At 39.4% G+C, this 22,333-nt stretch overlaps 1 protein-coding gene across 2 annotated transcripts in view; it reads right to left on the bottom strand.

The window, feature by feature from the left end:
• LOC124609441 (mediator of RNA polymerase II transcription subunit 29) overlaps positions 1-22,333 on the bottom strand; it is a 57,229-nt gene that overhangs the window by 18,976 nt on the left and 15,920 nt on the right. The window contains exon 5 of one of the 2 annotated variants that reach the window (XR_006979497.1): positions 6,341-6,506. Coding sequence is in view for 1 of the 2 variants with exons in the window: in XM_047140085.1 (XP_046996041.1) it covers positions 6,499-6,506 (8 nt within the window). In the remaining variant the exon portion in view is untranslated. Of the gene's footprint in view, positions 1-6,179; positions 6,507-22,333 lie in introns of those variants that run through there. The other variant, XM_047140085.1, reaches the window with a different exon arrangement.

Genomic DNA, 22,333 nt, shown 5'->3' with positions numbered 1-22,333 from the left:
ATGGCATCCGGAAGGACCCTTTCCACATCTGGAATGACTCCCCCCGGTATGCACACGGAGTGCACATTGGTTTTCTTCCCCTTTCTTGCTGCCATTTCCCTAAGGGGCCCCATTACGCGCCTGACGTTGGAGCTCCCAACTACCAGTAAGCCCACCCTCTGCGACTGCCCGGATCTTGCAGACTGAGGGGCAACCTCTGGAACAGGACAAGCAGCCATGTCAGGCCGAAGATCAGTATCAGCCTGAGACAGAGCCTGAAACTGGTTCGTCAGACAAACTGGAGAGGCTTTCCGTTCAGCCCTCCGGAATGTCTTTCGCCCCCTGCCACACCTTGAAACGACCTCCCACTCTACCACAGGTGAGGGATCAGCCTCAATGCGGGCAGTATCCCGGGCAACCACAGCCGTAGTCCGATCAGGGGATGCGTGGGACGAGCTGGCCGTCCCCGACAAACCCCCATCCCGACCCCCACAGTGTTCCCCTTGCAAACTCTATACACACTGACACATCCATCATGATGCTGTGTGCGGAACCAGGACTCGTCCAAAAATATGATGTGGTGCCACCTTTCTAGTGTTCTTGTTAGGCACACTAATTGGAGAGCCTCTTTCTGCTGCTGCATCGAGGGAAGCCACAACAATGTAATCTGTGCTGATAGTGTCGTTCTAGACATTGTTGCACCATCTGTATGGATGCTTATCTGGTAGCTAATGTTCTGTACGACGTTGTACACAATGGTAAGGAGAGGTCAACTAGGAGAGTGGTGAACCAACTGTTCTCGCAAGAAAGCTGGACAGGAGCAGAAACGATTAGTGAACAAGTTAACACAACACACAGAAGATTTACTAACTTGTATTTCTTGAAATGTATGAAGACTCATTGCAAATAATGCAACAAGAAATAAGAGTTCAGCTCGTACAATAGCAACAACAATAATGCCGAAGCCGTGATTATGTGGCGTCCTGCAGCAAAATGGCTCCAAGCAAGTGTCGGCTGAGAGGCTGCCGCTGGCTGTTCTATATTGTGATGGCACAGGGCACTTGAAGTACAGAGCTGCAGAAGGTGTGTGGCTCAGTTGATGTGCACCACTGGGTCTGCAGGATTCCGCACTACTGCTATTGGAGTTGGACGGAAACTTGTTATTCCGTTGTCTACTAGATATGCCAGTTGGATGGTATCGATACATGATACCGCACTGACAACCCAATTTCTTGATTCAAGGTACATGGCATGGTTTTACAATTCTGCACAGTGAACAATATGCCTGTCCTGTATGGCACGAGTATAGCCCTCCTAACCCATCAATTCCGTAACTGCACTACTATATCAATTGCTAAATCTAAAGTCACTTGATAATTAAATCAAATTACTGCAGAAAGAACATTTTGTGGTATCCAGATCAGTGCGAGCAGCACCATTGCACAATGATGATAGCAATTTCGATAGGCCATGATACAGCTGCCATTGGATTCTGACAGATGCTGGTAGAAATTTCCCATCATTAAAATAGCAACAGTTAAAATTCGTATGCAGTTTATGAATGAGAAACTTGCTGCATAATCTTTCCTTAAATACAGAATGTAGACAATGATACTCCTGAAATGCCCATAATTTGATTTTCCAGGAATCCCTATCTGACATTCGTTGCATGCCACCTTCATGTTTGAGAAACTTAAATGGCCAGAAATGTAGATGTAACTTCAATACCCATCAGTAAAGCTCTAAGTAAGGGGTATACTGACACTTCACTTCGGTAAATGACTATTGAAATGAATGGTGGTAGTATCCATGTTGATCTGAGCTTCAGTGACCGAGAAACTGTCCATCAGTCCATCAGTTCAGTTGTAGACAACTGTTTTCCTTGCATACGGGCAGTCTAATGTTAATGTAATTTTTATAAAGTTTATTTAGTCAATGCTCACATAAATTAATGCCTCTACCAGTTTACTCAGTATAAACAGGGCCAGTTTAAGACAGAAGCAATATAAGCCCGTTTAAGACACAAGCAATATAAGCCGCTGGTTTGGGCACCAACTGAGAGGGGCGCCAGAGGCACCACAACTAAGATTTCTATTCAGCATGTGTCACAATTAGTAACAGCCACTTGGGGTGCCAAGCTGAAAGGGCCACCCAAGTGCAAGATTTGTATTCAGTGTGATACAAATTAGTAGCAAAAATGTGTGTGGTAAAATGATCTCAAACTGGCTCTGATTGTACAAATTCCATAATGACTTTTTGGCTGAAGGCTGTATCAGAACTATTTATGGGTTTTTGATAATAACTAGCCAGCTGAAACCAATACACCCATTAAACAATGCCTGTGAGAACTGAGTGAAACAAACTTTTTGTTAGAAGTAATGTGCCAACTGATTCTTTCTGCCAACAACAGGGCTAATGGGACAATGTAATTTATATTCCATCATGCACCAAAGCAAACATCATTCAACAATAATAATCACTTCATACTTTTAATACTTCACGTACCACTTTTCTACTGATATCCAACATGGCAAAGAAAGAAGCATGAGAATACATTCATAAGCAGTCTGTGGCACATAATATTGTAGTCTTACTTCTCTAATGTTTATGATCAACTACTGTTGTACACAGGACTTGTTTAAGACCACAAGATGCCTCTACTCAGGTATATTTTTAAATTTATTTTACTATCATACAAATGTGAAGATAATGTCTAATACAACTTTATTTGATTAATTGAAGCAGTACCTTGCCTCATGCATGTAATGAATTTCTTCATCATAACAGTGACATGAAATTTTTAGACCATAACATACTTAGTCCTTGTACACACTGAAACTGACGAAGTGCCCAGTGTATTCCATTGGTAGGGAAGAGCAAGGTAACCACTGCTCCATGTTTTGTACATGGCTTGGCATGTAGGAAACCCTGTTGCTTGGCATTCCAAACCCAACCTGTATGCAGGATACTCACATAAATTTCAGTTATCACATCGAAATAATCAAGTTGTGCTTGTGAACTGGTTATGGTGTTAGTTTTTCTCTAAACCTTCACCCATCAAAGTGACACATTTTTCCCAGCATAACTTGGCAGAATCTGTATTTTGAATTTGTAGATAATGTTTCACCGCCTACCATGCTATGGTTTCTTAATTTCTCCTTTTCTCCTAATTTTATATCCTCAGCACTAAATTTCAGCTATTTAGCATGATGCTTGATGTTGATCTTTCCCCAATACATTTTTTTACCGTTTCTGCACACTGCACTTGCATCTCTCACATATGTGACTTGACAAAGTAACGACTATACTGAAAGAACTTAAGTCAATACATCAATTTGTCAGAAGGCGGAAGAGGTGAATTGGATAAAGAACTGGCTAAGAGGATAACATTTAATTTCAGATAAGAAGCCTAGGAAACTGAGTACACTGTTCTGTCTCAACAGCCATGGAGATTTTGTTGAGAAACAATCAATGTAGCATATACACATAAATCTTTCTGATATTCAACTTGTTTCAATTCCTGGCTGTCACGGATGATGGGGGAAGGCAACACTTATGTCAACCGCTTGTAACCTACTATCTGAATACAGAACTGCGAAGGACCAGCAGATTCCTGTCATGTGCCATGTTGTAGAAAGGAAAAACATTTCAATTGATTTATGAGTGCTTATAACCCTTGTATCATGGGCTATAGCACTGCTTGAACCAGGTAATTATTAGATCAGCAAGAGATTGCAATACTTCATTATGAAATGTCTATATAAGCAGAATAATTGCTTCCTTTAAATAATCTATGAACTTTACAATCTGTCCCATGGATTTGTTCCTGCAAATGGCAACAGGAAATTTACAGACTTGATAACTGGCGATCTCCTGCAGGAAACTGACAAGCATTGTAACACTATTCCTGAAATTCATTATCTTCCATCTTGTACGTGTGCTTTCAAAATAGATGACCTGCAGCACCCATAAGTACACACAATTTCCCTGAAAACTTTATATTTAATGCTCTGTGGAAGGAAATACATCGTCACATATGCAGTATTGAAGACCTCCCTCAAAGAAGGTTGTATATCAGATTTTTGACAAAGCCGGGTTTTCAATACAAGATTAGCTATTTGTAGTTGTAAAGTTGACTATCCGGCAAGAATGATAGATATTAATAAATGTGATGGAAGTGGATGATGTACTTCTCACTCCAAAGGATACTGTATCATTAAAAGCATAGAAAGGAAAATAGGTCCATCAAATTGGTAGCAGAATGCCTAGAAAAGTAGGGGGAATGGAAAATCTTAGGTTTCTGCAACTGGTAAAAATTGCCTAAAGAAAAAGCTACATTAAAGGTGATACATACATGAACATTGTATATAATGTTAATGTAAAAATTGTTCACTGGAATAAGTTGCTTGGTCTGGCCACTGATTTGGGCAAAACAACAACTCGACAATAATACTTTTGTTCAACTACCTGGTTTTGACAGAGTTTTTTTTTACAACAATTGAACATAAGTTTATTCTTTCGAGGCATAGGTTTCTGTCTTGGGACCATACTTTTGCATTAATTGGAAAAAAAAGTAGAGATGTTGAGACTACATATGAATGGAAGTATGTAATATCTAACACTTGTTGAAGTCCACCTTTCATTACAATGGAAATGAGACAGAATGACTGTTGCTATCAATGTTCTTGAAGGAAATATGGCATTTGATCCAAACTTGAAAACAAATAGTTACTTGCTTGTTAATCATAATGTCATCAGGTCTTGTCTAAAGACGGAAGAGAAATTCAGCTTAAAGTTAACATCTCTGTACCTGTTATGTTCCCTTTATTGCATAAAGAGCTGCTTCTTCATCCTCTAGCGGCAGACAAAATGAGACACTTGAATATGTGTGATTATCTTGATGTACAATACAGGGAATTTTATGTGAACTTACCTTCTTAGTGAACAGTACAACTATTTTTTCCTCTGTTCACTTTTTTCTTTGTTATTGTTTCTTGTCCTTTGCAGAACTAGTTTTATTTTCAACTTGGGTATTAATTAAATAAATACTCTATTTTTTGTATGTCAGATAATATATTTTGTTAATACTTTCCATTATTTTTTGTCAATGTAACAGAAAATCAATTCTTTTTTGATATACAACATTATTTCATGATGTACTTTTACAGAATATGCATTGCTCTTACACAGAAAGCTACAAAAAAATTAAGATAACTTTCTAAATATTGCAAAATATGCTAAATACATGTTGCTGTTCTGTAACACATACTGCATCACTTGACCATACATAATAAAATGTATAAATAAATAGTATCAAAGGAAAACAACCATTACTTTTACTTTCTGGAAAATTATGAAATTGCAATATACAACCTTCTTTAATGGAGGTCTTCATACGTCTATAAAAGTGAGTCCCAACTTAACACAAGTACACAACGCGTCCTTTCAAGAAGCAAGTATGTAAAATTGTGCATTGAGGTGTAGGTGGTGTTGGACATTTTAACATCAGTTTATGCTTAATAATTACCAGTTGGTTATAATTAAAGTGGAGCTACTCGCAGGGATCCAGTGTGGGCTGTAATTATTGTATGACAGTGAAACTTAGCAGATATTCTAATGCATTAATGTGGAACCGATTTACAATGGAGGAAAAAAAATTCCCAGTTTTGGCCACCACGTGAAAATCTGGTGCTGTGAATGCAAGAAATACACACAGAAACATTACCATATATAAGAGATTAGCAACAGAGTGTGAGCAGAAAAGGTTACACATGTGAGAAAGATAATGTTTATTTGATTATTAACCACCACTTATACAGTTTGTTCAATACGAGCACTGGAGATTTTGATGAGGTTGTTTAGTGTCAGATTTGTACCAGGTGGCCAAAACCGGAACTAACTTTTTCCTCGTGTACATCAGTTCTACATTAACACATTACAATATCTATCAAGTTTTGCTGTCACTTTGATTTTTGATTTTGATTTACTTTCATTCCAATTGATCCGTAGTGAGGAGGTCCTCCAGGATGTGGAACATGTCAGAAAAACAACAATACATGACAAATATTTAAACTAAAACAAATAAGCTAATGTACCATTCCACAGGTCCCAAGTGGAATGATCGTCATTTTTTAATGAACACTAAGAGTCATTTTACAAATACTATTGCACTGAATTTAAAATAAATAAAAAAATTGAGTAGCTTCACTTTAATTACAACTACCCAGTACTTGTTTGTCCATATGTAATATTTATCAGCAGTAACATACCTGAGCAAATGAAATCAGCTTTATTTGGGAAGTATCTGCATTCTCTCAATTTTATAAATAATACCTATTTTAAAATTTGGCAAATATATTACCTAATTTATTGGTTTCTGCTGCATCTCATTTTGTTGCTCAGTATTGCAACAGGTATAAATGAAGTAATGCAGAACCAATATCTGGATCTCACAAGATCTTTGAAATTATACAACAGAATTATCACCATTTTCTGCAAGTCTTGAAATAGTTTTCTTCTTCAGAAATCTGGAACATACAATGTAACAGGCTAACATGAGTGTACAACTGAAAATTATTTTCTTTTGCAGTCTAATGACATTTCATGGCTGCCATTTAGTTGGGTAAGATACAAAGTGAGAGGATCTTTAGCTAGCACACTTAGAAAGCTAAAGCTGGATTTGATATCCAGTTTAGGTAGAGATCACTGGCTGCTACCATTATGTGGTATACACTTGCCAAATCATGAACGTAGTGTTTGATCCCAAACAATTATAATAGAAACTGCTATGACTGACATCTCTTTTACATATTTGTCTTGAGAGACCTTAATATAACAAAATGAGGCATTAGCACTATTACCCTACCTATTACGTTACATCAAAGGTTCTCTGGTTTCTAGCTGCATCAGGTCGTTAAAATTACATGAGCTTTCGGCCAAGCACTTCTTGTCCATTGTTGTGGTCTTCAGTCCTGAGACTGGTTTGATGCAGCTCTCCATGCCACTCTATCCTGTGCAAGCTTGTCCATGGTCAAGTGATATGACTGCCAGAGGGCTGCTGATATGCCTCTTATATACATCAGCTCCTGACTGTGACGTCACTGGTGCTTACAGCATCTCCATATATACGTTGACATGGTGTTCAGTGTGCTTGCTTCAACTGCGTGATTGCTGGATTCCACGCTGTGGCTGCGGGCCACAGTCTCTATTTAGGGTGTGGCCTGCAGCTCAGCGCAGCATGGGATCCAGCAAATGCGCGGCTGAAGCAGGCACAATGAACACTGAGCCAACATATGCCCATAAAAGGAGATGCCGTGAGCACCACTGACATCACAACGGGCACTTACTTCATATAAGGGACATACTAGCCGCCCACTGCAGTTATATCACTTGACCATGGCCAAGGAGTGCTCGGCCAAAAGCTCATGTAATTTAAATCACTTGATGCAGATGGAAACCCAAGAACTTTTTATTCAATCCTACCGTGGCAATACTCTGCTTTCTTACAGTCCGTTACAGTATATAAAGCTAAGTATGTTAAGCAATACATTTTTGCATGGCTTGCTGACAGTATATACATGTTAAATACATTGCCTGAACTAAAAAGTGAAACATTTAGGAGGGGTGATTAAATAAAATGAAACTTTATTGGTTGAGAGGATATGTAAAGTTATTTCAGTGATTACAAAATCGAGCCAACTTTACAAAGAATTTGGCTGTATAAACCCACTTATCAGTATGTTTTTGCACCTTTTCTGGCCTGGATGCGTGCACAGGTTTGGTTGGGAAGGGTATCATAATGCCGTGGTCTCCTGTTCTGAGGCAAGCTGGTCCACAATAATTGTAACTGGTCCTTTATACTCTGGATACTGGCACTGGGGCAGAGCTGACATCTGAGCTGGTCTCACTCACACGATGTGTTGGGGAGCAGGTCTAGGGATCTTGCTGGCTGTGGGAATGCCTCAACATCACACAGACAGTACATACATACATACACATACTATGAGTGAATGAGCACGTCTTGTTGAAAAATGGCACCTTGATACTGTTGCATGAGATGTAACATATCAGAACACAGGATGTTTGTGAGGTACCATTGTGCTGCCTGATTTCCCTCAACAATTCCCGACCATGACATGAAATCATGAACTCATACCCAATGGTTTTACAAAACCTAATGCCAGGAGTAACATCGCTGTCTCTCTCCAAAATGTTGGAAGAACGGGATATCTCCCCAGATCATTGCCGTACTTGCCGATGATGGTCATCTGGGGTAGTGCACAACCACAATTTATTGCTGAAAACAATGCCACTCATCAGCAGGTCCTGTTTCCTGATCATAGCACCATTCCAAATGCAGGTGTTGGTGGTGTATGTTAATGACAATTTATGCATGGGATAGTAATTCTCTAGTCTGGCTGCTGCTTGTCTCCAACAAACAGTGTGGTATGACACAGAATGGTGTGAGGTGACAGAGAATGTGGCAGTGTGTCCAATACTTACTCTTTGATGGCAGGCATATATGTGAAGGGGGCTGCAATGTGTGTGTGGTGCACAATAGGGTGGTCCTCTGTTGTGCCAGTCAGAACCTTGATGATGAGTATGCCTGCTCTCGCATTTCCATGCAGTCAAAAATAGGACCACTTTCACACTAGAATGCCCCACAAATCAGAATGCGACATGATTCGACCAGCCGCTCAAATGAAGACCCACAATTGGGCCTCTTTCAAAATCTGTCACATGCTGACACTGCAGTCTCACACATAATCTCCTTGTCCTTCACAGTGATTACTCCACAAATGATGCTTTTCACATCCTTTACATATCCTAGCAGGTCTGATAACAACACAAAACACTAACAACTGTAAAACACTCTGGTTGCCATTGTACCTGTCTTTTACATACATACTGGTGATGTGTACGGTACTTGTATGAAATTACACTGACACCCAACGCCAACTTCTGGATGCTTCACTTTTTTTTTTTTTTTTTTGTCAGGCAATGTATAATCAAAATATTTCAAGAAAAAAGTGGCATGTGCTAATGTTCTTGTGGCTGACTTCCAAATAACAGACCAGTAATTCACAAAGCAGACCTATTGCACTACGCTATGCAGCAGTTTTTCCAAGCACTCTATCTGTTTCTGTGTACTATTTGTATGTTCTGTATGTCATACATTTGGAACTGGGATTCTACAACTACTGTCATAATCATACAGTTAATGACTTAAACACTAACAGATCTAGTGTAAAATAATGTTTAGAGAACATAAAATTTGTAAAACTTTTTTGCTTGTTATCAATAATATTGGCAGCAGGATAAAAGTTTACACAACTTTCATTTGATGAGGTTAACTGATCATTTTTATAACACAGGAGGTTTTATTGTTAGTGAGGACAAAAAGTAGCAGATCAATCCTGGCACACCTACTGTCTGACTGGGTCCAGAAAGTGAGGTTTTGGACTATTCAAGGAATAAAGGAAAAAACAGAGACCCAAGCTTTTGTCAATGAATTTTTGACTATTTTATAAAAAACAATGCTTACATTTACATCAGTGTCAACCAATTGTGTTGTCTGCATTTACAGTAGTTTACACATTTTAACATTTTCAAACTACACAGATTTCAATATGAGTGACTAATATATTTGTCTTTTATTGATTTTTATGATTATCAAAACTTAGAAGCTATCCATCTGGTTGTTTACAGCTCTATTCTGTAAGCAATTTCTTTGTCGCCCAGACATGTTTTTGAGTATTTAATGTACATTCTGCTGTCCAGCTACGGATTGAATCTGCTTCACAGATTGATGACGAGGGTTGGTGAGCCAGCCATCCTGGCTGTGATGTTTAAGCAGTTTCCCTCATCTAACCAGTAGCGTATTTACATATACGGTAGGCCCACTAGGTATGGGCTTAGGGGTGGCGCCTTAAGGGGAGTGGCATTTTTTGCTCTGTACTCATTTTAACTTTTTACATTTTAAAATAATAGCACTTACAAATGACAAAAATTTTTAATATTGTTAAATAACTTGCTACTTTCAATAAGCCTTAAGAACGAAATTCGACAATACAATCTTGGAAATATACATAGCTTACTTGGTGACTGAATGGAAATTTAACACTGGGTTTCTTCATGATTGTTGCAAACATTTTGAAGTAAGCTGTCAGGACAGCAATCTATAATACAATGCTTGAAATGTTGTTATTCCTAGATTTTTGTCAGCTTCTACTTAACCTTACCATATTTTCCCCGTGAAAGTACCAGGACCCCTGAGAAGCTGTGATAAACTAATCAGCAGTTTCTTAAGTACTGTAACATGTGTGGGCCTCAGTACGTAATACCTGACTCTACTTAAATTTCTTGTAGAAATTACGGGTAAGTATAAGTCACCCCTCCATTACTGTAATTAATGTGAAAGCTCTGTGGTCTTCAACATATGAGCTTTGACTTAATGACACCTGTTTAACAAAACATGTTGATACTGAGAATGTTTTACATTTTTGAACACGTTTATATGAAAAAAACATAAGCAGAATGTCTAATAATGTGTGAAATACACTTCAAAACAGTTTAAAAATTTTATTTATTTATTTACTTAATTATTTTTTTGGCAAAAAAGAACAACAACCATCTTTCCTTTGTCTCATTTACTGTGCTGCAGTCTGCACAATATCAAAGTTCCCACTCTGTGCAACTGAATAGTACGTGGCACTGAAAATTTCATATTCAACTTCTTAAATAAGCTTTTTTTCTTCGAGGGAATGTTATTTTTATTTTATGTTGGAAGAAAAGGCGCATTTGCACGTAGACATAACAGCAGTGTTCACACAAATGACAACACACCACATCAACTGCCAACAAGACTACTTAAACTTTGTAGTCAGTCTTCTCTGCTCACAGAAACCACTAAAATGTTATAAGAATAAGTAGGATAAGAGTCGATACAGCACACCTCACTGGAAGAAATTGCAAAAATTATTTGCTTTTTAAATTAGAAAGACAGTGTTAAGAATATTCAGAACATATTTGCGACCCAGCTAAAATTCTGGCGACATGGGAAACAGAAGCCGAATTCCAGCTGGCAGGTGTGCTTCTACTGTTCACTGACAACAGAGAAACAGGTGACAATGAAATCAAATTATTCTGCATTGTCGTTCTTTCATAGCACAGTTACGTAGAGTAATCCGAGCTGGTCAGTTCATCGCTCCATGTTTATCGATCTGTTGTAGAATTTTAGAACATGTTTTTTGCTCGAGTATCATGTCGTTTTTGGAAACCCAGAATCTACTATGTAGGGATCAACATGGATTCTGGAAACAGCGATCGTGTGAGACCCAACTCGCTTTATTTGTTCATGAGACCCAGAAAATATTAGATACAGGCTCCCAGGTAGACGCTATTTTTCTTGACTTCCGGAAGGCGTTCGATACAGTTCTGCACTGTCGCCTGATAAACAAAGTAAGAGCCTACGGAATATCAGACCAGCTGTGTGGCTGGATTGAAGAGTTTTCAGCAAACAGAACACAGCATGTTGTTATCAATGGAGAGACGTCTACAGGCGTTAAAGTAACCTCTGGCGTGCCACAGGGGAGTGTTATGGGGCCATTGCTTTTCACAATATATATAAATGACCTAGTAGATAGTGTCGGAAGTTCCATGCGGCTTTTCGCGGATGATGCTGTAGTATACAGAGAAGTTGCAGCATTAGAAAATTGTAGCGAAATGCAGGAAGATCTGCAGCGGATAGGCACTTGGTGCAGGGAGTGGCAACTGACCTTTAACATAGACAAATGTAATGTATTGCGAATACATAGAAAGAAGGATCCTTTATTGTATGATTATATGATAGCGGAACAAACACTGGTAGCAGTTACTTCTGTAAAATATCTGGGAGTATGCGTGCGGAACGATTTGAAGTGGAATGATCATATAAAATTAATTGTTGGTAAGGAGGGTACCATGTTGAGATTCATTGGGAGAGTCCTTAGAAAATGTAGTCTATCAACAAGGAGGTGGCTTACAAAACACTCGTTCGACCTATACTTGAGTATTGCTCATCAGTGTGGGATCCGTACCAGATCGGGTTGACGGAGGAGATAGAGAAGATCCAAAGAAGAGCGGTGCGTTTCGTCACAGGGTTATTTGGTAACCGTGATAGCGTTACGGAGATGTTTAACAAACTCAAGTGGCAGACTCTGCAAGAGAGGCACTCTGCATCGCGGTGTAGCTTGCTCGCCAGGCTTCGAGAGGGTGCGTTTCTGGATGAGGTATCGAGTATATTGCTTCCTCCTACTTATACCTCCCGAGGAGATCACGAATGTAAAATTAGAGAGATTAGAGCACGCATGGAGGCTTTCAGACAGTCGTTCTACCCGCGAACCATACGCGATTGGAACAGGAAAGGGAGGTAATGACAGTGGCACATAAAGTGCCCTCCGCCACACACCGCTGGGTGGCTTGCGGAGTATAAATGTAAATGTAAATGTAAATGTAGATGTAGATGTAGATGAAAGGAAAAACCTTTGTGCTCATGTGCCACGTTTAAAGTAAAAAGCTTTGTGTTCATGTGCGGTGTAGCACGATTGGAACTGGATACAGTCTTTCTTTCTTTCTTTCCTTTTACATTTTTTTTCCTTTTGTTTTGACTGTTGGTTGACAATTTTATAAGTGCCTTAACATGAATAACAGTGAAAAAAGCAAATGTGCAAAATTAAGTGGGGCGGCATTTCGGAAACTATCAAAGGAAAGGTTAGAACAAGAAGCCAATGTTCTAAAAACACTTGGCAGAGTAGATAAATTTTTTGCAAAAAATGTTGTTGGTTCGACTTCGAGTTCAAGTAGTATGGATGATATTTCTGGCACTGCAGCTGTTGTAAAAGAAGTAAATACAGACAAAACAAAAGTTAAAAATGAAGAAAAGCAAATTGTTCCAGATTTCGAGTTTCACAAAAACTAAGTGTTGAGTCAGACATTAAAAAAACAAATAATCTTGTTAGTATATGATCTTGCAGAACGGTGTGTCAATGAATCAACAGTCGACATTCTCTTACAATGTGGCATTAATCAAAATTGTAATGGTGATTTTTCTAATTCGAGAAGATCAAAAGGTGATAAAACCAGATATTTGTGCAAAAATGTATTTTACCGTTAACTTTTAAATGGTGAATCAACTTTGCATGATTTTCTAGTATACTCCTGCAGCAACGGCACTGTTTTTTGTGCACCATGTAAATTGTTCAGAGGTAAGGCCACGACTGCTTACTAATGGTATTGCAGATTGGAAAAATATTTCTAATATTTTATCTTGTTATGAGAATTCACTTGAACACAAAAATTCTGAGTTATCGCTCTTAACAAGAAAAAAGTCACTTGGAACAATAGATAACCATCACATGTTGAGACAGAAAAAAATGTACTGGCACAGTGTGTTGAAAAGGGTGTCTGCAGTAATGAAGAAGCTAAGAAGTCGTGGACCTCTCCTACGTGGATACGTTGAACGATTCCATTCATTACATAATGGTCAATTTATGATGTCTCTTGAACTTATAGCTGAGTTTGATCCCTTTCTCACAGTGCACATTGAATGATATGGAAATCCAGGACAGGTACATACAAGTTATCTTTCTTCAACAATCTGTGATTAAATAATAGAGCTTCTTTCTGAACGATTAAAAGGATTATCATAAGAGAAATAAAACAGGCCAAATATTTCTCTGTAATAGTAGATTCTACTGCAGGCATTTCACATATTGGTCAATTATCTTTCATGTTAAGATATGTGAAACAGAATGGTGAACTTGTTGGACGTTTCCTTCTGTTTTTACCAACCCGGGACACAAGTCCGAAAAGTTAGCTGTGGCCATACTAAAAGTCCTGTCTACAAATTCCACTGATATTACTGACTGTAGAGGCCAGTCATATGACAACACAAGCAATATGTCAAGAACCTACACTGGTTTGCAGGCACGCATTAAAAGAACAAAATCCAAAAGCGCATTATGTGCCTTGTGCAGCACATTCTTTGAATTTAGTCGGCACTAGTGCTGCAAGCTGTTGCTGGGAAGCATGTTCATTTTTAAATGTAGTGCAAAACTTTTACAATTTTTTCTCTGCTTCTACACAGTGCTGGGATAAACTTCTTTTTTTCAAGAAACCAAGAAGCAAAATGGTAGAAAGTTTATAAAAAAACACGTTGGTCAGCAAGCGAGGTAGGGTGTGCAAGTCTATATGAAAACTGGGAGGGCATTGTCAATGCCCTCGCACATATTGCCAATAATATGCTTGAAAAACCACTTGTGCAATATGAGGTTTCAGCTTTATTGAATCAACTCAGCAGATTAGAAACAGTATTCATGACGACAGTTTGGAAGGACATACTCCAGAGATTTAATAGTGTAAATCTGAAATTGCAAAGTGTAAATATTGATACTAAAATAGTGTGCGAATTATATGAATCACTAGTAGGATTTATTGCATCTATTCGTGGCATGTTCAACTATTATGAAAATAAATCCATAGAGATTGTGACTGGTATAGACTATGAATGCACCTATAAAAGATCACAAAAATGCAAACTTCATGATGACGAAGAAGTGGACTCTGAAGAAGTTTTTCTGACTGGAAGAGAAAAATTTAAGAGTCGAAACATTTCTGCAAGTACTCGACAACTTGTACGTCGAATTAGTGAGGAGGAAGGGAAGCTATAGAACACTATTGGACTCCTTCACAGCTTTCAGTAACCTTACGAACAGTTCTCCTGATGATGGTGCTGAATGCGCAGCAAAACTCCAAGCGACATATGACAGATTTAGAGCCTTCCTTCCCTAGTGAATTTGTACATTTCGCAGAACTTTTGAAATCTTCTGAGCTTAGTAATATACCAGTCGAAATGAGTATATTTTTACGAAAACAAAGGTTACAGTCTGTGTTTCTGAATGTTGACATTGCTCTTAGAATATTTCTATGTATGGCACTTGCAAATTGTTCAGCAAAATACTTCATCTCTTAAAAGACTGAAACCATACGTATGTTCTATGTTGTCCGAGGAGAGATTGAATGCCTTGTCCATTCTTCACATCAAAGCTGACCTCCAGCTGATAACCTTCTGAACTATGAAGAAAACCTATAAATCAGTGACTAAAGGAGATACCATATCACAAGAAATGTAGCAACAGGCCGACTTCCAAATTTAGGAGGCTCTTATGTGCTATAGGATATCTTTGTGTGCTGTGAAGCATCTTACTTTCAAACACTTGGCAACAATAGTTGCCTCCGCTGGTGTGCTTAACCTCGATAGTGAAGGAGAGTCGGCCATTAAGTGAACTGCTGCAAGTGGCTGATAGAGCACATACCCTGTGCAACTCGCATGCTGTGTTGGCCGCTGCTGAATCCCACCAAAAATGGCTGAATCCGGCTGACATGGTGGCCTTGGCCTGCGTTGCCAGACATGAATGAAAATCTCTTGACCCCACACGCACAATTTTGTCACACGATGCTGACCCCAAGGTGTTTAAAAAAATGAAAATGATTATTGATATTTCCAAAAGCGCTTTGACTCTCAAGCTACCAAGTGCAGGACACCATGTTTGTACCCAAAAGCCTCTCACAGCCTTGCTTAGGCACAGCCAACTGTGACGACCACCATCTGCTCCTAAACTCACAGAAGAGCAAGACACGCCTGTTTCAGTACGAGCCAATATTATGCAAATTGACTTCAACAGCTGTCAGACACACAGCTTCACAAAGGCTGTTCTTCTCTGATGGCTCTACAGGATGAACATTTCTAGTTGACACCAGATCAGAAGTCAGCATCCTCCCTGTTACTTCCTTCCCTTCAGACAATGCACAAACGAGGTTCAATTGAAAGTAGTCAACAACTCAGCCATTCAACATATGGATGAAAAACACTGGCGACTGACATTGGACTCGCAGAGAAATGTAGGCGTACCTTGGTGCTGGCCGTCATCGACCAACCTATATTGGATGTCGATTTCCAGAAGAAACACGCATTGACCAAGGAATTACACAACACATGCCTCACCCATTCCACCAACAGCAGCATTATCCACAGAGTACAGGGAACAGCTAACATCTCACACCTGCCCGAGCTCAGTGCACCTACCTTGAAGGGTGACAGAAGCTGGTGGGAGCATTGTCACTTCAACCTGCAAGTGACCATTCATAGTTTGGAGGAGGAGACTGATGCAAAAAGGAGCATCTCTAACAAGTTACGCACAGAAAATGGAAGGCTGAAGACTGCACACTGGAGGAGTCTGACCTGCAGACAGTTCAACTGATGTTAAAACAGCTGATGGTGCAACAACAGTCCCCCCCCCCCCCCCCCCCCCCCAGCACTTCCCCTGTTGTGGCAGCACCTGAGCCGAGCCACAGTGGTACAGAACAAAAAGAGGCATAGTTAGGCACTAGACGGTGCACCACATTCAAACACCAGGCACACCGGTCTCCCATGTTCGCAGACTCACACTGGATTGCCTACGTGAAATGGAGGATGTTTTCGACGAGAGGTTGCAAGGAGGTATCACTTGACCATACATGGTCCCCCCCTGCAACACCACGTCTGTAGGAAAAACGGTTTGTGACATTCGTGTGGTGGCTATCGGGCACTGAACACCTGAACTCTTCTGGACAGATATCCCATGCCACACATACCAGACTTCACTCATTTGCTGGTCAGGGGGACCATATTGAATGTGTCAGATTGCCGCAAGGTTTACAAACAGATTCCCACGGCCAAACCAGACATATCTAAAATGGCAGTGACAGTCCCTTTTGGGCTGTTTGAAGTTTTGTTAATGCCATTTGGACTCAAAACTGCTGCTCAAACTTCGCACAAGTTTTTGTACATTGTAATGTGAGGGTTACCTTATTGTTTTGCATACCTAGATGATATTTTGGTGTAATGGAGCTTTTCTTATTATTAGTCTTACTATATGTACCAAGAGCAAATTAGTAGTGCTTGGCCTTACATTAATTTCAATCACAAACTACTGCATATTAATTTCTATCTGGAACTATGGCTTATATTAATTTTCATCAAGAACTATTATTGTTTATTTTTGTGGACTAATAGATGAAACTGTCTGTTGTTACAGAAGTTTATCTGTTGTTGCATCTAAAGTGAGGATTACAACAGTTTTAGGTAGCATAATGACAGTGAGGAAGCGTTTCTGAAGTGGAGAGAACTCAAAAACCAATAAACAAGAACCAAGAGTCAAGAAAAAAGAAAGAAGAGCAAAGATATGATACGTAACTTCCCAAACTACGTTTTGTTCTCTTATTCATCTACACAATCTTGGCGTCATTACTACCATTTTTGATCTGCAATGCAAACAAAGAGATTTTGCAGGGCTGTCTCTATCTGACTGTGGCAACCCATAGATACACATCAACCCTAGCAGTCTCACACATTCCTAGATCGCTATGTCCATCCGCTAAGGCAGTGAGTTTTCCTCGGGGTTCTGCCGTGAAAATACAAAATAGAAAATCTGATTGGGTTTTGAATTTTGATGGAATAAGTTACGGATAAGGCGGACTTTGTATTATTGATTGAGATAGTGCTGTAATTTGACCGTGCATGGCAGACCGGGTCGGCAACACTACAAAAAGCGACTGTATGGAAACAGCATCAGAAACTAGTTGAAATTTACCTTATAATCTTGTTAGAAACACAGTACTAATTACAATATAGTCTTCATGGCTGTCCTCCTAATTCTCTTGTAGGACGACCCGTCTTTCACTTTTCTCCGTCTGTTGAAAACTTCTTCAAGTTGTCACTGTCAGGATCAATTTACAAATTCGGCGATAACCATTTCGAATCACTATTAATTTTAATTTCCACCCAAAAGCATATTTAACACAGCGCCGAAAAATACACGTCTTTTGTATGAAGACAAGAGAGAGAGTGTAATCAATTAGTTGTTAAAAACAAACACCTACGTAAAAAAAAAAATCAGAATTATTTATAAAAATTGGTTGCTGGCGCAGCGCTCTTCCGCATGCGCGATCGTAAATTATATCTTTGTATTGGCAGACGCGCGGTAATCAAAGTACCATTACAATGCCGTTGACTCTGCCGTGTGACTGTATACTAGGATACTATGGTTGCTGGCTACTGTTTCAAAGAAGGTAGCTCGGGTTCCAGCACGGCTTCCCGCCAACCTACCTTTGCTCTCAGTCTGGCTCATCTCCTAATGGCATCAACATTGGTTTGGTCCTGCACCTGCGCTGTGATGGATACAGCACATGGAAACATGCTTGATATCAAGACACTCAATGTTAAAAATTCACGCACATTGTTTCCACATCTGCCCTGGAGCCCAGTGACTTACTGAAAATTTTCACTGCAAACATTCTGACAGGCATGCGTTTTGTGCCTACGTGGGTACTATCCAAGTCTGCCTGTCACCACTGTTAACGTGTGTGGTGGCTGTGTGACCTTTGTTCCTGATCTTGCGTGTCGATATTTGCTGCGAGACAAAATTAATCCAACACCTCATGCCAGTAGAAACTCATTAAAGTGTTGGTGGATAATCTGGGATGAGGTGGCAACTTCTTGCAGTGACTCCCACTCTTACCACAAGCTCCTTTATTTTCCTTAAAAATCAGCAAGTGACTTTCTCCAAGAACCGTTAATTTTTGACACTAATTTATATTCCTTTTGCGTGGCAATTCAGTGTTAAAAAGTGTCATTTTTTTCTAACCATGGTAGGCACTGTTCCTACAGCACTTAACATGCCACATCTTGCTACCAAGTATTCAGTTTAGTAAATCAGGTAGGGAAACATTCCTACAAGATGAAGACCCAAGCTGATTCAGATCAGCCAGTGTCTACATGAACTTTTACACGAAAATTTCAATGCACGTTCTATTAGATGATAGCACTTAGCACTTACATATAACTGCTACCAGAATATTCTGCATAGGTGACATGAGTCTTGCTTGGGCCAGAGCCAGAGTTTGATAGCAATTTCCATAACTGATGCTGCTACTAAAGTAATGACCAACCATATTCCTGGTATACCACCTAGCTAGCACAGTTGAAAGCATGTAACAGTAGTCAAAGCAACTTTGACATGTTTCAATCACACAATAGCTAGCCTTGCATGTAATGAGGGAATAATTAACAGAAATGTAAAAAAGTTTCATAGATACATGACAGACTAGATAAGAGCTCTAATCACAAGAGATAGCACCCAACTACGATCACTACCATTAACAAACAGTAATACTTTTAGTATCAATATTTACAGGTTTAGAAAGAGAATATCAATTGTTAATTTTTGTCATAGTAAACGCACAGAAAGGAATACTGGAACCTCACATAATTAATCCAGTAGATTCAGTTAAACACTTAATTCAGGAAGACATTAAAGATAAGAAGTTCCCAATGCTCTTGCAGAATGGAGAGGATATCAATTATTCTGCATAACTGATGTTGATGTGTTTATGTTGGGCCATATATTGAACTATGTATTAAATGTCCCATTAGCTGCAAACAAACTGTTTAATTTGTACAGAGTATCACCCCTAACTTCTTTAAAATGATGGAAGTTAAAAATTATTCATGTTGCAATGTAACCAAGCCAATGATACATTAGGAATCCTACATCATCAGTGGCATCGATCTCTTTGTTCACATAAAAGAAAAATTCATAAAAAGGTGTGTCCACAAAAATCAATTATTTCATACCAAAGTTTGTAAATTCAGTTCTATTAATATTACTAAATATATACCAGCAATTGTCTCTGACAACAAAGACATAAACTCTTTACTTTGTAAAGTACCTCTATTCTTCTTCATTGTGCAGAGACATGGCAGCAAGTGGTGTTTTCAAGAAACACTGTTAAGAAAATTTAGAGAACTGGCATTTGAAACTGACTGCAGAATGATCCTACTGCTACAAACATACAGTTCACGTAAGGCCCACAAAGATATGAGAAATTAGGGCTCATACAGAAGCATATAGACAGTCATTTTTCCCTTGCTCTATCTGCAATTGGAACAGGAAAGGAAATGATTAGTGGTGGTACAGGATACACTCCCCCACGCACCATATGCTGGCTTCTGGAGTATGGATGTAGCCATAAATGTAGATGTAAATGAAGCTGGATCGTTTTGCGCGGCTGCAGAAAGCAAATATATTTTTTGTTTTGTTTCTTCCAATTGCGGTGCCACAACACAAAAAATGTTGCAGAATACAAACATTTATAAGTCCAGATACCATACTTCATTTAATATTTTGAGTGTGACGCAATTTTTACAACAATTCCATCAGTTAATTTTCTCCATACCAGAAGAAAACTTGCGGACATTATCATGCCTCCACAGAAGACAACGAAGCCAACATCAAGATCATCAGCTAAGCAAAACTTCATAATTTCATACGTGGATATGCCCTTTGATGCAACTCACGCCAATAATGACTCTTGGCCAGTCTGAGAACAAGTCATTGACTCTGCAGCACAGAAGAGGCATATTACAGCACATGGCTGGATTTAGGGGAGGGCAAACCAGGGCTGCAGGCCTGGGACCTCCTAAAGAGAGAGGCTCCCCACAGCCCACAAATGAACTAATGATACCAAACAATATAGAAAATTATATTTGGGTAAAAAATCTTAGTTCATTTGTCCTACATCACTGCATTAATACTGCACCTGCTTGACTGATTATTATATTAATATGAAACTTGTTTCAATTACATTTCCATTTTATAGTTTATAATAAGCATGGGCAGGTGAGATGGGGGACAGATCAGGTGAAAAAACAATTTAATCATACTTCTCTAACTACTCCATAAGTCTTTACTATTTCAAGCAGCCCTGATAAGCATGTACCACCTTCCACTGACATTTTCGCGAGTATCCCAGTGGAAAGTTGGGGCAATACTCTACTCCCGTCTCTGGTGATGAATCCTGATATCATATTTAAAATCTGACTTTGAAAATACAGGGTGTGTCCGTAAGAGCATGCAAAATGTAGGACGACATAGAGAATGCTCCAATGAACAATTTGAGGTAGGGAACCTGGGGTCAGAGAAGCCAGCTTAAGGAGATACGGAAGTAAACTTCTCTACCACTTTGTCTAGCATTGCTGTTTTTGCAGCTTATTTACAACTAAGATGTGTGCAAGTTTACACATACCATGCTGTTTATTTACATACACAGTCTTCACTTCCTGTAAGGAAACAAGGAGGACAAGCTGATTACTAGGAAGTCATGATGCAGGTTTTGTTTTCTTTATTTGTCCATAAGGTGGCTCTGTTGTATCATATTTACATTGTCCCACAACAGAATGCACTATGAATCAATGACAGACCCATTCGTTACTCAGTGCTATTCAGAGACATACAGTACAGTATGATGGAGCAGTACTGGTACAATTTGACGGAACTCAATGACATGCCCCTTGTGTATGGGGAAGTACGTTGCAACGCTCTCACTGCTTGAAATACTGTACAGGGAACAATTTCCTTGCAGGCATCATCCATCATGATGCGTGTTTATTTCTCTTGATCAATGAATGTGGGAGACTGGTTCATTGGAAAGAAGAAATGAGGGACCTGGCAACATGAAGACCACTCGCATAACCCGATTTTGAGGAGGAGGTGCTGGAACATTTTGCAGCAGACCCCACTACAAATACTCATCGCATTGCACGTGAAATGGGTGCTGCACATACTAGCATGCGGTGAGTACGTCGTGAACAACAATTACACCCATGACACCCACAACAAGTCCATGCGATGCTTGTGACTGACTTTGCACCAAGGCCGCATTGTATCAGTGGTTGCTGCAACAATAGACTAATCAACCAGATTTCTTCCAAATCGTGCTGTTTATTGACGAGGCCTCATCTGATAGTATGGTATTTCGAACAGCAAGAACACCTTTGTGTGGGATGAAAAAAACCCTCATGCTCTAGTAAAGTCACATAATCAAGTACATTTTGCTGTGGATATCTGGGCCAGCAATGTGGGCGACAATCTCAATGGGAAATATCTTCTACTTGGCCATCTGAATGGCCACCTGTACTTGAGATTCATGAGTTGTTGGCGAATGTAGCCCTGGCTGTTTGTGAGAGGATGTGGATGCAACATGATGGTGCACCACCTCACTTCAGTGTGGATATCTGAAACCATTTCAATGCTGTATTTCCTGGTCACTGAACTGGAAGGGGAAGTCTTATTCCACAGCCTGAAAGGTCACCTGACCAGAATCCCCTTGATTATTTCCTATGGGGATTTCTAAAGTCACTTGTGCATGAGAGCCCAGTAGATATGGAGATGGAATTAGTTGCCAGAATTGCAGCTGCCTTTGATGTGATTTGAAACAC

Source organism: Schistocerca americana, chromosome 1, assembly GCF_021461395.2.
Source record: "Schistocerca americana isolate TAMUIC-IGC-003095 chromosome 1, iqSchAmer2.1, whole genome shotgun sequence".
Classification (NCBI taxonomy): Eukaryota; Metazoa; Arthropoda; class Insecta; order Orthoptera; family Acrididae; genus Schistocerca; species Schistocerca americana.
This window is presented reverse-complemented; position numbering and strand designations above follow the sequence as displayed.